Raw genomic sequence first — 14416 nt, 5'->3', positions numbered from 1 at the left:
CAGTGTTTACGTCAGCTTCCGCGGGCAATTCAATTCCTGGTCTTGGCATCTCCGAAGTTGTTTCCTGCGGACTTTTGGATTCCGTTTCGGCGACTCTGTTAGACCCTCTGTCCCGCATCGCTGCTTGCTCGAGTCTCCAGCGCAATCGCTTTGACCGGCTCTATTCTCGACGCTAGGCGATAGTTTCTATCTTGTTTATCTCGCCAACATGCCTCCGAAAGGCGCCACGACCACGCTCAGACCGATCCGTCTGCAGACCATCAATCACCTGCGAGTCCGTCGTCCGAATAGGCAAGATTTGAATCCTTGCCAGGCTATTATGTCGTCGATGCTGAGTATGCTCTCCCTGTTTCTAAATGGTGGTTGGGAAGAATAGATCTCGCAGTGGTTGCGGATGGTGGTCGACACAGGACATTCGAGCTATGCCCGAGGATCAATTAGTGTGAATAGATGGCTTACAATTTGTCTTTACAGGTTGCTGGGCCTCTTCCGGGTATACCGTCGAGGGCTGTGGCGCTCTCGAACAGCAACTCCGGTCATGTATGGACGAAAAGGTACGTGACCAGCCTTGCGGTCGCAGCGCTATATGCGCATCCCCTCCTATCCCATGATGATACAGTTTCACTGACCATATTCTTTCCAAACACAGAGACCCAAGTCCAACAAGCAGAACACTATCAACTACCACTTGTCGAGAATGTACCCGAAGGTGGTTGGCCCGAAGAAGAAATAGGCCTCCCCACGTTAAAACACACCATTCGATAGACCGCAGTTGAGGGTTCCCGCGAAACATCGCATGCGAGATAACCCAATGTTCATGTTTTCTCACAGCTGCTACGTGATGGACGGACTGGAGTGGCGGGGTTTCTACTCGAGTGACTGTACTCGGGTGGAAGTCCCATGAATGAATAAATTTGTAATCGGAGTTGCGGGCTGGCTTTTACTCGTTTTAAAGATAAGCGATTTCACAAAATGCTGTTGTTGAGATACATACAGCGTAAGGTGATGTGGGATTTTGTATACATGCTAAACTGTACATTACGTGCTACAATGGAATGGGAATGGATCTTGAATCTTGGATATTGAATCTTCTGAAGGAATGGTGGCCCTCGTGGGCGTGCTTTTCATTCATACTGTTACTGGCTATATGGGCTCGAACTTCAGGATTAGTCTCTCTCCGCGAGGCTTTACCGTGTAAGCATCGATTTCTTCCATGTCGTCGTCGGCAATGACAGACGTCTTGAAATTGGTATAGATGGCCGCGACCACCAGCTTTATCTCTGCGGACTGTTAGCATTGCTGAAAATGTGATAGACCGCTGTGTACACTTACCCTGCAAAGCGAGATTGCTCCCGACGCACATCCTTCCCCCGCTGCCGAAGGCCCAGAACCACCGCCGCATTTCGTCAAGATCCAACGACGGGTTGGCGTTCTTGAGCCAGCGTCGGGGTTGCCATGTCTCCGGACTGGGAAACACTTCTGGGTTACGATGCAGCGACCAAGCCTGGGCGTTTACCCTTGTATTGGGAGGGATGTCGTTATACCCGGCGAGGCTGCACGACGGATAGGGCGTTACGCGAGGCTGGATTCCTGGGATGGGGGCGTGCAGACGTAGGGTCTCTGTGACGATGGCGTCTAGTAGAGGCAGTGCATCGATTGATTTTGGAGCTGGTAGTCCAGTTGATCCCTGAGGCCGTGGGTAGGTGAGTGTTGGATCGAGGGTCAAAACTTCTTCACGGAGTCCTTGCTGCACTTCTGGGTTTCGAGAGAGCTCCCACAAGAGGTAGGTGAGGGCGACAGCGCTCGTTTCGAAACCGGCCGTGAGTTGATCGTACATCTCGCAGGCGATGTCAAGGCGTCGCTGTTTGAGGTTTTCTCCTTGTACTGGAACCTGTTTCAAGAGTGCTTGGGCGAGTTGTTTATAGACAGCGGGTTCTACCTTTGGGTCGATCGATCCGAGCGATTGCTCGGCTTTATCACAGAGGTCCAATCCCCAGGCGTCGAGGACTTCGTTCGCTGCATCGCACCACTTGGGGATCGGACGGATGCCTACTGACTTGAGCCACGATAGAAGATCTGGAACTTCCTGGTGGTAGAACTCGTACGGCTTCCTGCTCTGGTAAAGCTCCAGCAGCTTCTGCCGGCCAGTCGGATCCTTGAGGAAGTTGGTCCCATTTGCCAGACCGAAGAGATAAGAAGACACGAAGTCCATGGTTATTCCTTGGTTCAAATCATGGACCTCAACCGGGTGATTACCGGACGCTGCGGTTTGAATCTGAGGTAGCAGGCGGTTATATAGGATCTCTTCGGAGATTAGTCGCATGTGCGGCGACGACTGCAAGTGCGACTTGCTGTATATACTGGACATCATCCTCTTGCGGGTCGAGTGGGTCTTGCTGCCAGTCATGGTGAACATACTGACAGTCCTGTACAAATACACTGGTATCAGCTTACTTTCCATTTTCTAACTACCATAGATTGACAACGCCACCCACTTACCCAAGAGACCCGAAAACCCGGGGGTACCACTCATGCTTTTCAAACCCGCCGGAGTAGACGGTTTTGATGCCCCCGTCGACACAGTTGATGGAGATCTCCGACGGTGAAAGTCTCACGATTGGCCCGAGCTTTGCATGGGCTTTGTGGATTGTCCGATTGTTCTGACTGCGAAACCGCTTCCAGAGCATCCAAACAGGAGATATTGGCGCTGACCAATGCGCATTTGGAATCTTAGACAATGGAGACAGAAATGCTGGGTATACCACGCATTTATAGAGCAGCAGTATGCAAAGCCCAATGACTGCGGTGAGTGTAATATTAGAGACTATCATGGTGCAATCTTATCCAAGATATCGGAGAGATGGTGTGCTGGATTTGTAGATGGAGGTCTCAGACGCCCCAGTATTTATAATTTTCTCGACTAGACTCCGACGAAGGGACAAAAACCTCTCGTATCAGCATAACATAGAACTCTCTTATAAATATAAAATAACCGGATGTTCCTCGGGTGGAATGAACCAGGCAAAGCTTAATGCAGACCAACCAACCCCTCACAGAAACCAGGATAGACCTACCTCAAAGAGCTTGCTCCACCCACGCCTTTCCAGTACCGGGATAGGGGATGAGTTGTAATCCTAGGTAGACTAAGAGGCTGCAATGCACTGGCAAATGTGACCCCAAGTAGAATCCGTTAGTCATAGCCCCATAATCGACCCCGGATTGAAGCAAGCGAGGTGAAAGTGACTCCAACATCCTCGATTCGACTCCCCCCGCATGGAGAAATGGAGGCCGATAAGGAATGCTGATAAGCACCGATGACATAATCAACCAATTGTCATAAAACAACAAAACAACACATTCAATCCATATCCCTTCCAAACAGAACAGACTTGTTAATTCTCATTGTCTTAAATTGAGGGAATGTGCGAAACTGTGTTTCCTTTTTAGGTCTGGATTCATATGCAGTGTCGAAAGATGAGTCATAATCCTGATCCTGACTCCAGTGGTCGCCGAGCACGATACGGGGCCGCATAGCCTTGTGCTTTTGTATAGCAGCTCCAAACTCCCACACATATAACAGGAGCAATATCCTGAGCCATCCAGGATAATTGAAATCACTTGGAAAATCTAGATACGTGAGTGATATATCTTCCTTCCCTGGAAAAATTGAATTCAAGGCTGATTATGATTCGTGCATAGATCCTGTCGCATATGGACCGACGTCATATCAATTAACATTTTGACTTTTTAATTTCACCACACAGCTGCATGAATCAACCATGCTTCTGCCTGACCTGCCTCCAGAAATCATCTATCTGATAGCATCTTATTTTTCGACCGCTAGCGCCCTGGTCAATCTCGCCCAGACCTGTCACCGCCTCCACACAGTCGTTGCAGCCGAGGACTGGCGGATTTTTCGAGCCTTCGTCAAGAGTCGGTTTCCTTACGTGCAGGACTCACCTTTTTGGAAGGATGCTGCCCAGGCTCTCACGACCAGGTCGCGGGCGCTGGACAGATACGGGGTAGTCGGGCGATTTGTGTTGCCACATAAGAAGGCCGTCAAGCTCGGATCCCACCGCGCAAGCAGACGCGACAATCCTACGATTGGATACCGTCCTGCCATTGACTCGTACGAAACCTGGAACGTTGCTGGGTGGAAAGACCATAAGGAGGTGCTGGCCTGGGGCGCAGCGGACGAGGTGGTCCTGCGGATCCGAGAACAAGACAAACGGCCCAAAGAGAGGTGGTTCGTGTTCAATGATCTGGACCACATCAGTAGTCTGGACGACATCTGTGGGCTTCATCTCCTGAGACCCGATCACTACAACAAACAGGACGATAAGGAGCAGATGATTTTGGGCCGCCTCCGCGGCGAACTTCTTCATCTTGCGATAGCGCCAGACCAGGCGACCTGGGAGTACAAGCAGAAGTTTGTGACCCACGGTCCGGAACTCGAGCGCATTGATCTGAGCAGCGGCTCTGACCCGATTCTTGCTGCTCACATGAGCCACGGAGCGATCTCATTCTACAGCACTACGACCGATGAAAGCGAGGTTCACGCGTTTGCCCGAATTCGGGTGGATCCTTATAATTCGCAGAGAAATAAGTATTCGAAATTTCTATCGTCGAATCGCTTTGCAGTCGAAACCGGCCGCTCCGACGATGCACTAGCTATCTCTAAGGTCACCCAGGAGCGGTTGTCTTTAGAGCGTGAGATTGGGGTGGAATCCTTAGAACTGGAAGACCAGCTCGGTCCGGCTCCCAAGCCAACTGTTAGTGGAATTGCGCCTTTGGAGATACAAGCCTGCGGGAGACCCTCGGGGGATGTCTTCCTCGCGGCCTGGGGTGACCGCGCGGTTAGGTATGCTTTTGTCCCTCGTTACGCGGTTCTGCAAGCCCAACTAACAAGACATCCAGACTCCACGATCTCCGCTCGGACAAGTCCTTCGAGAGCATCTACCGAGACTCCAGTGACCAGAATCCCATATATTGCGTCCATTCGTTCGGGTACGACAATTTCGCCGCCGGAGCAGGAGGCGAGGGCGTAGTCAAGCTCTTCGACCTCCGCATGCCAAAGAACTACAACTACCTCGAAGCAAGACCATCCTCCCGCGTGTCCCAGAACAACGACCACACCACCCGGCGCAATTCCACCACCCAAAGACACCACCACTACCATCCCAGAGGAGGCCTCTCCCTATTCCTATCCCACCCACCGCCTCTTCGAACGAATGCGCCCCGCGCCCGTTCGACACATCGCTACCGCGGACCCATCTACACCATGTCCTCGCCCTCCGTCCTGTCCCCAACCATCTACACCGGCGTTGCGGACGGCGTATTCCGACTAGACTTTGCCTCCACGGACGATCTGACCGGCCCTTGCCGGCAATGGTACCACAGCCAGCTCGGCCTGGACCTCAACAACAGCAACAGCACCAACAACAACAATAACAACGACAACAGCTCTTCTCGACGCCCCGACCGCATCCTAGAACTATCCGGATACGAGCGCCCAGATCCCCAGCACCACTCCCGCTCCCTGAAGCTGCGGACCCAGCAGCCATTTTCGTCCATCGGGGCTGACGACGTCGCCAATGAGCGGGAAACGGGCTGGGATCGGAGATGGGAGCGTCTGGAGCAACCTGGTGCGTGGAGGCGTAGCGATTAGCTGACTTGGTTTTGTTCGTTCTTTCTTGATTTCTCTCTCTTTCGTTACAAAATTGGTGGGGTGGTTTAGACGATTGATTTATCTTTTCGATGGGCATGGAGTTGGGCTTGATTGGATATATGGCGGTAGACATTGATTGATATCCAGGTCGAGTTTGTTTGATTAGACTTTGGGAAATAGATTAGCTTTGAAAACATTTGGCAGTTCCATAGCTGCAGACGGACAGACAGACAGACGAGTCATATTTCTATGTGATTAGTTTAATAAGGAAAGCCTGGAAAAACGATAAAAATGGTATTCGACGAAAAAAAATGGTGCGCGTAAAAGGTAAAACGACATAATAAACTATATATGACAAGGTGAAAACGTTTCTTTCTTTCTTTCGTTCGTTCGTTCGTTCTTTCTGTCTGTCTGTCTTTTTTTTCTTGGTTTTGTAATCCCAGCTCCATCAGCGCCTTGCTTGAAAAGTATAGACGATCTAAATAGGTAGATCTAGATCTATTCGTCTAAACGAGAAAATAACTTTTGGTGAGACTTGTATTGATGATCGTGGACGAAAGGACGCGTCGCTTCATCAGATGCAATCTGCCGTTTCGACAAAAGTTCCGTAGGAGGACGGCTGGAGATTTAGTCGTCGAACTTGAAGGACTTGCCGCCGCTCATGTCGATGGGACCGCCGCGGTAGGAACCGCGCTTCTTCTTGTTCTTTTCCTTCGTGAAGCCCTTGCCGCGGGTGACCGACAGGTCGTTGTAGGCCTTTTCGGCGTAGGCGTAAGAGATGTAATCGTTGGAGGGGTGGTCGTGGGCCTGCTCGCTGAGGAGAGCCAGGGGGGTGGGGCGGGCGCCGGTGTGTCTCTTCTTGGCGGGACCGTTGCCAGGGGCGGGGCTGGCGCTCGAAGAGGTGGTTTGCTCGGCGGACTTGGGGGCCGCGTTGTCAGATTCCTGGAGGGTAGTGGTGGAATCGCTGGAGGCGCTCGAGGACGATGCTTTCTTGCCCTTTTTGCCGCTGTCGCTATCCGACTCGGACGAGCTGGAGGAGGACCCGCTGGAGCTAGAGTCGGAGGGGGGCAGCGGGGTCTTCGCGGCCTTCTTCAGGGTCTTCTTATCATCGTCGGAGTCGGATTCGGAGGAAGAATCAGAGTCGGAAGACGAAGACGAAGAAGAGGAAGAGGAAGAGGAGGAAGAAGAGGAAGAGGAAGAAGAGGACGAAGAAGAGGAAGAGGAGGAAGAAGACGACGACGAAGAAGACGAAGAGGAAGAAGAGCTAGAAGAACTGTCCGAAGATTCCGAGTCGGAGGAAGAGTCCGAGGACGAGTCAGACGAAGACGAGCTGGCAGCCTTCTTACCCGACAGCTTCGTCTTCTTGCTCTTGGGAGCTGCATCAGACTCGGAGTCCGACTCGGAAGACGAGGAGCTGCTGGATTCAGCCTTGCGCTTCAGCTTGTTCGGCTTCGCAGGGGACTTGGCGGCTGCCTTGTTCTCATCCTCATCGTCGGCATCGCTTTCGGAGCTCGAGGAGGAGGAAGAGGAAGAGGAGGCGCTCTTGGACTGTTTCTTAGACTTGGGCGCATCGTTCATGGCGACATCGGAGTCGCTAGAGCCCTCATCGCTGCTGCTGGAATCGCTCGAGCTGCTGGTCGTCTTCGCCCCATTTCCCTGACCCTCCCAGGTCTTGAAAACCTCCACCAACGACGGCGCGTTCTTGGAATCGCCCTTGATCGACTTGCTCGCCTGTTCCTTGGCAAATGCCTCACGAGCCTTGGAGAATCCAAACTCCGTCAGGAAGGCATCGACCGCAGCGACAAGTTGCGTGGGAGGGAGTGCCGTAGCCTTAGCCTGGAGGTTCGCGATGGGTGTTAGTGAACTCTCCCATATGTGAATCATTGAGATAAGGCTGATCTTACCCCTTTCTTGTCCTGAGAGGACTTCGTCGAAGAAGACTTCTTTCCTTTTTGACCAGCCATGGTGATTAATTGCTGCACCGTAGTTTAATTTAGAAACGAGGGAAACAAAACAAGGCGCTGGACTGGGCTGAGATTGGGTCTTGATCATCTTCTTTCATCCCGACAAAAAAAAAAAAAAAAAGGCAGAAAAACACTAAACAGGCGGTGAATCAATAGTCGTAATATGATTGGCTACTCAGACGCACCTCGACCTGGGACTTCACGTGGGTTCCCGTGACATGATGGAGATTGCAGGTACTCTATTGATGACTCAGCTTGCATAACTTACACCATAACCTTTCAAAATGATAGTATATTCTACCTAGACCTTACATAATAATGCACAACTTCCCCTGCCCTCCCATGGTTTCCGCCTTCCGGCAGCGTCCATCCCATCCCCAGAAGTATTCAGTGGTTGATGAGCTAATTCACTCTTGACTGGCTCTCCTCCTCCACTCGGAGCTATCCCAGCTTCTGCATAGGTCATTCTTGAACCCACTCGACTCTTCTTTCTATCAATTTCAACTACCGCGATCGATTCGATCGAGCTGTTGAACCCCTCGAGCTCATCGAGCCGGTCGAGCGACACTCCGTTTCATACCAGGGACCCTGTACCCGTGTTGTCTGTTGTAGACACCTTCCGTCCCGATCTCCCCGACCCCCGATCCCCCCGATCATGCCCACTTGATCTCGACTGTTTCTTGTGTGATCCGGGTTTCCGAGGATTGAACAGCAACAATGAGTGGCTCTGATCGTTCGCGGGGCCCGCCTCCTGGCGAGTTCCCTCCAAGGGATCCTCGCCGCGCGCCAGAGGGGTCAATGTCGAGAGCCGAGAAGTTCGAGGATGAAAAGAAACGAATTATGCAAAGTTGCTTCTCAAGGAAAGACAGTGATGGAACATGTATGTATACGTATCTCTTGCGCTATGTTCGTCTGCCATTATGCGATTGCCATGCCTCGATCGAGCTCGCTGGGACCGAAAGCGGGGAACTCCTTAAATCATACATTAGCCCGTTCCTCGAGGTCTACGCCATATCGACTGGTGGAGCCTGTCTATTTTTGGCTTTGTTGCAATTGAGTGATCAGACTCAGGGTTGCTAATGCTCAATTCCTCACAGTGGTCGATTCTTATATCACTCATGTGCGCATCACCGAAGACTCCGCGTATCCATCCTCTCCGCCACCGCCCAACTCGCCCCCCGAGAATAAGAAGCCTCGAGTGATCATTGTGGCCGTGAGACGCTCGGGCAGGGTGCGCATGCACAAGGCCAGGGAAAACAACGATGGCACGTTTTCAATCGGAAAGACGTGGATGCTCGACGATTTGTCTTCAATCGTCTCGTACAACGCATTTGTGCCGTCGAATCCATTGGAACAACAGCACAAGCAGTGGGCATCGAATGTTGGCTTTTTGGTTACCATTGGGAAGCCGTATTACTGGCATGCTAGGACCTCCAAAGAGAAAGAGTTCTTCATTGGCAGTCTGGTGAAAATCTATAGGAAGTATACGGGCGGTAAAGTGCCGAATCTCATCGGCTTCGACGAACGCGAGCGCGCATTGCTTGTTGGTGCGCCTCCTGGCGCTCCTGGTGCAAAGACGTCCGGCGCGAACTCCCCCCAGGGGAGCCAAACTCAGTCACCATATTCCAGCCGAGCACCAAGTCGCGATGGGCCTAAACGCCCGCCACCTGAAGAGCAGGCTCTGCGAGCCCAGAAAAGCCGCGATCCAGTGGGCAGACCCTCTACTGGGCAATCCGGGAAAAGCGGCACTCCTCCTTTTGCGCCGCCTCAGCAGCCTCCGCCTTCTATCCCGCTCGATCAGCCGCCACCACGCGCGGACGCCAGGATGCCAAAGGCACCCATGGCGCCACCGCCTGAACCCCGGAATAAGGAAATCCCTGGCAGTTTGCTTGCTGCATCGGCAGGGAACCAAATGCCGAGGCCCAGTGTAGACTCGGAGGCGAGCTCGTACCCGGACATGCGACCATCGTCGTCGCGTGACGGCAGGCCACCGCTACGCACTCAACAGTCAAGTCAAAGCTCACTGCGCAACCAGGATGGTCTCCGGCCTACAACTCCAGTTTCAGTTCCGAGCGAAAGCCGAAACATCCCGCAAAGCCCAGGCAGTAGCATGGGGATGAAATCACCGCTGAATGAAGGCGGCGAGAAGGCGCCCATAGATGCTCCTGTAGACTTGCCGGACAAGCAGTCGTTCAGCGACCAACCTGCCCCCTTGAAGCCAAGTCCACTCGCGACTACTACTAATGTACCGGCGGCCGCCGAACCAGCGGCATTGGAAACCGCCAACGAACCAGGACCTAGCGGTTCCGCCGCCGAGATTGCCTCCATGTCTCCGGTCAGCTCATCTGAGGTTCCTCAATCCCCCGTGGATGAGGAGGATGACGGCTCACATCGCCCTGGCCTTGGTCCTATGATCAAGAAAAAGCAACATATGGGCATGGGCGTGGCCGGGGCGTTTCGGAAAGCTGCTACGGCCTATGGGGCCTTTAAACCGAGACCCGGAGGCGCTGGTGAGAGGTTGCTTGCCGCCGCAAAGAGACAACAGGATGGCACGGAACCAGATGGGATCACTGGTGTCGTGCCTGCGCCGTCATTGCGCACAAGCCATGAGGCGACACGGCCAGGTTCTCCTGAAACCCCAGTCACCACCGAAGCACCCTCCATGCCGTCCCCGGCAGCAGAAGTAGAGACACCAGATGTACCGTCCCCTGCGCAGGAACCGCCTGTTGTGGAAGTTACAAAGGCCGCCCCTGACGTGTCGGCGATCCCCACGGTCGAGGTCCACGACGAGGAACCGCGAGAGACTTCCAGAGCCAGCATAAAAGCCGAGGACGATGAGCGAATGCGGTCCATCTCTCCTTCGCCCAATGGCCGTCGCCGAAGGAGGCATGCCGATAATACCATCCGATATTGCCAAGCGATTGGGATTGAACCGGGCGTTCTGGAAGGGCGCGGGATCGAATTCGATGATATCTTAACTGATCTCGGCTGGAACGGACGCATGGGTGACGAGAAGAGGATCGAAGACCTCGAGGCTGACATTCGCCGAGAGATCGGACGCGTGGAAGCTAGCAGCTGGCTTGGTAACCTTGAACAACAGGAGGGCAAGATCGACCAGCTTGCGAAGCTGATTGACAAGACCGTGGAGGAGTGTGAGGAGCTGGATAATCTTCTGACTCTGTACTCACACGAACTTAACACTCTGAACGACGACGTGGCATACATCGAGACACAATCGCAAGGTCTGCAAGTGCAGACGGCCAATCAGAAGCTCCTCCAGAGTGAGCTGCAGAACTTGCTGAAGACACTTTCTATTTCGTCGACCGACCTGCGGCCTCTGAAGGAGGCGTCACTGAGCAACCCCGACGGGCTAAGGGACACCGAAGTTGCTCTTTCCACCTTATACAAGGCCATGTTAATGATCGACTCCAACATCTTCCAGAACAAAAAGCGACTGGTCGATACGCCGGGCGACCATGGTGGCCTGGGAGTGTACGCTGATACGGGGATCGGACAGATGCGCGCAATCAAGGAAAAGAAAGAGGAGTACCGCACGGAGTCGCGCCTCTTCCTGCAGCGTCTCAGGCAGTTCATGTCGATTGCCTATAAGGTGGCCGAACAGAAGCGGGTAGACGCTGCCGCAAATCGCTCGCGGGATCAGATGAAGCTGGACGGGGAGGCCCGCGAACACGCCCGCGAGGAGCTGTGGAGGTTCAACGCCTTGATGCTCTTTGCCAGGGAAGTCAGCGGCTCCGAATGGCATAGCCTGATGAATCTCTATGAGCAGCAAGCGAAGATGCCCTACCAAAATGAATTCCGCGAGAATGGTTTGGCCTGGAAGAAAGCGGCAAGGAAGCCCACTGGGGAGGAGCAGGAACTCCTCTTCACCCACCAAGAGAAAGACAAGGACAGCGAGGGCATTACCATGGCGGCACGCAAACTGACGGTCAAGCGTGGCAAGACCATCAGGGCCGCCGCCGGTCTGCGGCACTCGTTTGGCGAAAAGCAACATGGGAAACTCGACTCGTACGAGGTATTTGCCGGCGCACTCCAAGAGACACTGACCATGATCTCGGTGGAGCAAAACTTTGTCGTTCATTTCTTCCACCTCGACTCTCTTTCTACGGCCGAATTTCCCGACCTCGTCGCTGCCGACATCGCCGGTGAACGCCGGCGTCCCAACTTTGCGGCCAACAAGTCGCACGACCCTGATCGGGCCATGGCGAAGCGGGTCGAACAGCTCATGGATGAGCTCTACGGGTTTTGGCCGACTGATATGCAGAACATGGTGGACTGGGCCATTAAGGCGGATCCTCTGTAAGTTAACATCTGGCGTGGACATATCAATCCGCGGTGTGAATACGGCTAACACAAATTTTCTAGGCAAGGGATTGGTATACTTCTCAGCCTGGAGAAGGCACTGTCGGACTTTGACGACACCAACCAGGACTTCATCATTCACTCGGTGCAGAAGCTGCACACACGGCTCATCGGACTCTTCAACCGATTCGTGGACGAGCAAATCCGGGGCATTGAAGACACCAAGGTCAAGGTGAACAAGCGCAAGGGCGTGATCTCCTTCATGCGCGTGTTCCCCCACTTCTCCACGGCGGTGGAGGGTATGTTCTCGCAGCCGGAGCAGGAGTTCTTCGACATCCGGATCAGTGTCAACGACGCCTACGACCGGATCAACCGGGCGATGTGGGAGTCTCTCAAGTTCATCGCCAAGGAAGCGCCGGGTCATTCGGCGGCGGTGGCCGCCGCCTCGGGGGGCGATCCCGAAGACAAGGAGGTGCTGAACTACCACATCCTCCTGATCGAGAACATGAACCACTACGTCGAGGAGGTTGATGTCCGCGGGCTGCCCGTGCTGGAGCGGTGGCACGACCGAGCGCGCCAGGACATGGCGGAGCACATGGGACTCTACGTGGACCTGGTCATCCGGCGACCCCTGGGGAAGCTGCTCGAGTTCGTGGAGTCCCTGGAAGGGCTGTTGGCCGGGGCCGGCCACCCGCCCGACATTGCCAACCGGCCGGGCCACTCGCGGTCGGTGGCGAAGAAACTGCTGTCGGCGTACGACAGCAAAGAGATCAAACGCGGGATCGAACTGCTCAAGAAACGCGTGGAGAAGCACTTTGGCGACGCGGACGACCCGGGCCTGAGCCGGAGTCTGGTGGCGAAGGTGCAGCACGAGTGCGAGGGCCGGTACGAGGCGACGTACGACCGCACGCGACGGGTTCTCGACGCCGTGTACGAAGGGCAGCTGGAGCCGGATTGGCGCAAGGAGGATGCCACGGCCATGTTCAAGAAGTAGCCTCTTCGTCTTTCTTTCTCCGCCTTTTTTGTTTTTTCTTCTCACTTTCTGGATATTATCCGATGGTCTTTTTCATTCTCCGATCGGTCGATTCCCTTTTTCTTATGTCTTTCTTCCATTCATCTCTCCATTGCTGTTGTTCTGTAATCTGGGTGGCGAGGATGGGAGCATTTGTTCATATCATGGATGATATAACCGAGGCGTCAGGGTTGATTGAATACATGCGTTGTAGTTGCAGGGTACCTGTTATATTATATAATTAAGATGTATTTTTCATGAGTTTTGTCTGGTGATTTCAATGAGTTATCTAATGTAGCACTCGGCGATCGTTGTATCCCCTATCTAATACCTGACCAATTCCTGCTTAATTTATCTAACAATCCTTAGGAACTTAACAAGACTCCTGAATAAGATAGAAACTACACACCGGTCCATCCATCCATACGGTATACCAACCCACCTATCAACCTATAAAATTAGTATAGTTAATCAATCCCCCAAACCAATCGCAACAAACGATCCCCTGGTCCAAGCTTACCTACCATTCCCGAACAACCTAAGAGTAACTCAGCCTAAGGACGGACCGACCGATTGGATTTTCCGATCGGAAAGTGGAAGTTTGGTTCATCCAGGTCGGTAGGTCTGGTTCAGGAGGTTCGTTTCACCGTGTCGAACCTTGGTTCTGGTGATCTTATCCGTGTTTCCCGATCAACTGGTTGTTTGTTACTGGGTGGTTTGTTCGTTAGTTACCTGGGTGAGTTTACACAGGTCATGTAAGGGACGAGAGGAAAAGGTTAAAAAAAGGTAAAAGAGGATGCAGGTGATAGGTCAGATTGGGAGGTTTAGAGGGGGATTGGATTGGATTGAACGTGCACCGTTTGATCTGATCTATCTGGAATGATTGACTTGATGGATGTATGGTGTAGGTACTGATACTCTGGGGTAACAGGGTTGTCAGTAAGTAGGGAGGATATAGGTATATAGTACTAGGAGCACGGTCGTTGTCTTGTTGATCAGAGTTCCCTAATGTCTTTCATCTTGAATGATTGAATGAAGACACTTCGTATGTTGATCTCCTGAGCTTGAGTGTCTTTTCTCGAGAGTCGCCTCAGGCAGCCCATCTTCTTCTCCTTTTCTTCTCTTCACTTTACTTTCCTTCACTTCTTCTTCTTCTTCTTCTTCTTTCTCTCCTTTCTCTTCTTCTTCTTCTTCCATCTCATCAATCTGTCATTCCTTAATTCATTCTATCTATCTCCCACATTCTTTCATTGGAATATCTCATCGCCACTCCTTAGACCAATAAGATACACTGACCATCAACTCGTGCATCTCCACACGGTTCCTGCCAAGGTGAACAACCTGAGGGTCGGGCTCCACCAGGCCTGGCCTTCCATTCAATAATCTGCTAGGGGCCAAACTAATGGCTGTGATTGTCCCAGGGCTTCCCCAATAACAACTTTCGGAATGGGG

At 52.9% G+C, this 14416-nt stretch overlaps 5 protein-coding genes across 5 annotated transcripts; 3 read left to right on the top strand and 2 right to left on the bottom strand.

Annotated features, from left to right (window-relative positions):
* The first annotated feature begins 83 nt into the window (after window positions 1-83).
* Window positions 84-1071, top strand: P168DRAFT_327318 (mitochondrial 37S ribosomal protein mS37). Its single transcript, XM_024841224.1, has 3 exons — window positions 84-335; window positions 475-554; window positions 650-1071. The coding sequence occupies exons 1-3, from the start codon at window positions 209-211 to the stop codon at window positions 731-733; spliced, it is 291 nt and encodes a 96-aa protein (XP_024692945.1). The 5' UTR covers window positions 84-208; the 3' UTR covers window positions 734-1071.
* A 49-nt stretch (window positions 1072-1120) lies between these two features.
* On the bottom strand, window positions 1121-3218 carry P168DRAFT_269228 (cytochrome P450). Its single transcript, XM_024835125.1, has 4 exons — window positions 3075-3218; window positions 2500-2920; window positions 1333-2426; window positions 1121-1280 (listed from the first exon to the last, which is right to left on the bottom strand). Exons 2-4 carry the CDS (start codon window positions 2829-2831, stop codon window positions 1144-1146), a joined length of 1563 nt encoding a protein of 520 aa, XP_024692944.1. The 5' UTR covers window positions 2832-2920; window positions 3075-3218; the 3' UTR covers window positions 1121-1143.
* Window positions 3219-3779: 561 nt separating this feature from the next.
* Window positions 3780-5760, top strand: P168DRAFT_310949 (F-box/WD repeat-containing protein; the record flags this gene model as incomplete). Its single annotated transcript, XM_024839446.1, has 2 exons — window positions 3780-4861; window positions 4918-5760. 2 exons carry the CDS (start codon window positions 3780-3782, stop codon window positions 5666-5668), a joined length of 1833 nt encoding a protein of 610 aa, XP_024692943.1. The 3' UTR covers window positions 5669-5760.
* Window positions 5761-5930: 170 nt separating this feature from the next.
* P168DRAFT_327315 (nucleolar and coiled-body phosphoprotein 1 family protein) lies at window positions 5931-7700 on the bottom strand. The gene is made up of 2 exons (XM_024841223.1): window positions 7573-7700; window positions 5931-7504 (listed from the first exon to the last, which is right to left on the bottom strand). Exons 1-2 carry the CDS (start codon window positions 7630-7632, stop codon window positions 6296-6298), a joined length of 1269 nt encoding a protein of 422 aa, XP_024692942.1. The 5' UTR covers window positions 7633-7700; the 3' UTR covers window positions 5931-6295.
* Window positions 7701-8052: 352 nt separating this feature from the next.
* On the top strand, window positions 8053-13182 carry P168DRAFT_253382 (GTP-Rho binding exocyst subunit SEC3). Its single transcript, XM_024834376.1, has 3 exons — window positions 8053-8512; window positions 8730-11949; window positions 12016-13182. Exons 1-3 carry the CDS (start codon window positions 8350-8352, stop codon window positions 12944-12946), a joined length of 4314 nt encoding a protein of 1437 aa, XP_024692941.1. The 5' UTR covers window positions 8053-8349; the 3' UTR covers window positions 12947-13182.
* Window positions 13183-14416: the final 1234 nt, after the last annotated feature.

The sequence above is a fragment of the Aspergillus campestris genome, assembly GCF_002847485.1.
Source record: "Aspergillus campestris IBT 28561 chromosome Unknown P168scaffold_6, whole genome shotgun sequence".
Lineage (NCBI taxonomy): Eukaryota > Fungi > Ascomycota > Eurotiomycetes > Eurotiales > Aspergillaceae > Aspergillus > Aspergillus campestris.
Note: the sequence above shows the minus strand (reverse complement) of the source record. Positions and strands in the feature narration are given on the sequence as shown.

Excerpts from the sequence above, each read along its gene's own strand:
- P168DRAFT_327318 (XM_024841224.1), top strand. The coding sequence starts at position 209 with ATGCCTCCGAAAGGCGCCACGACCACGCTCAGACCGATCCGTCTGCAG. Across the intron at positions 336-474 it reads TATTATGTCGTCGATGCTGA|GTTGCTGGGCCTCTTCCGGG; the intron begins GTATGCTCTCCC and ends TTGTCTTTACAG. Across the intron at positions 555-649 it reads GGTCATGTATGGACGAAAAG|AGACCCAAGTCCAACAAGCA; the intron begins GTACGTGACCAG and ends TTCCAAACACAG.
- P168DRAFT_269228 (XM_024835125.1), bottom strand. The coding sequence starts at position 2,831 with ATGATAGTCTCTAATATTACACTCACCGCAGTCATTGGGCTTTGCATA. Across the intron at positions 2,427-2,499 it reads CGGGTTTTCGGGTCTCTTGG|GACTGTCAGTATGTTCACCA; the intron begins GTAAGTGGGTGG and ends GTATTTGTACAG. Across the intron at positions 1,281-1,332 it reads GAGCAATCTCGCTTTGCAGG|AGATAAAGCTGGTGGTCGCG; the intron begins GTAAGTGTACAC and ends AACAGTCCGCAG.
- P168DRAFT_327315 (XM_024841223.1), bottom strand. The coding sequence starts at position 7,632 with ATGGCTGGTCAAAAAGGAAAGAAGTCTTCTTCGACGAAGTCCTCTCAG. Across the intron at positions 7,505-7,572 it reads CCTCTCAGGACAAGAAAGGG|GCTAAGGCTACGGCACTCCC; the intron begins GTAAGATCAGCC and ends GCGAACCTCCAG.
- P168DRAFT_253382 (XM_024834376.1), top strand. The coding sequence starts at position 8,350 with ATGAGTGGCTCTGATCGTTCGCGGGGCCCGCCTCCTGGCGAGTTCCCT. Across the intron at positions 8,513-8,729 it reads GAAAGACAGTGATGGAACAT|TGGTCGATTCTTATATCACT; the intron begins GTATGTATACGT and ends AATTCCTCACAG. Across the intron at positions 11,950-12,015 it reads GCCATTAAGGCGGATCCTCT|GCAAGGGATTGGTATACTTC; the intron begins GTAAGTTAACAT and ends CAAATTTTCTAG.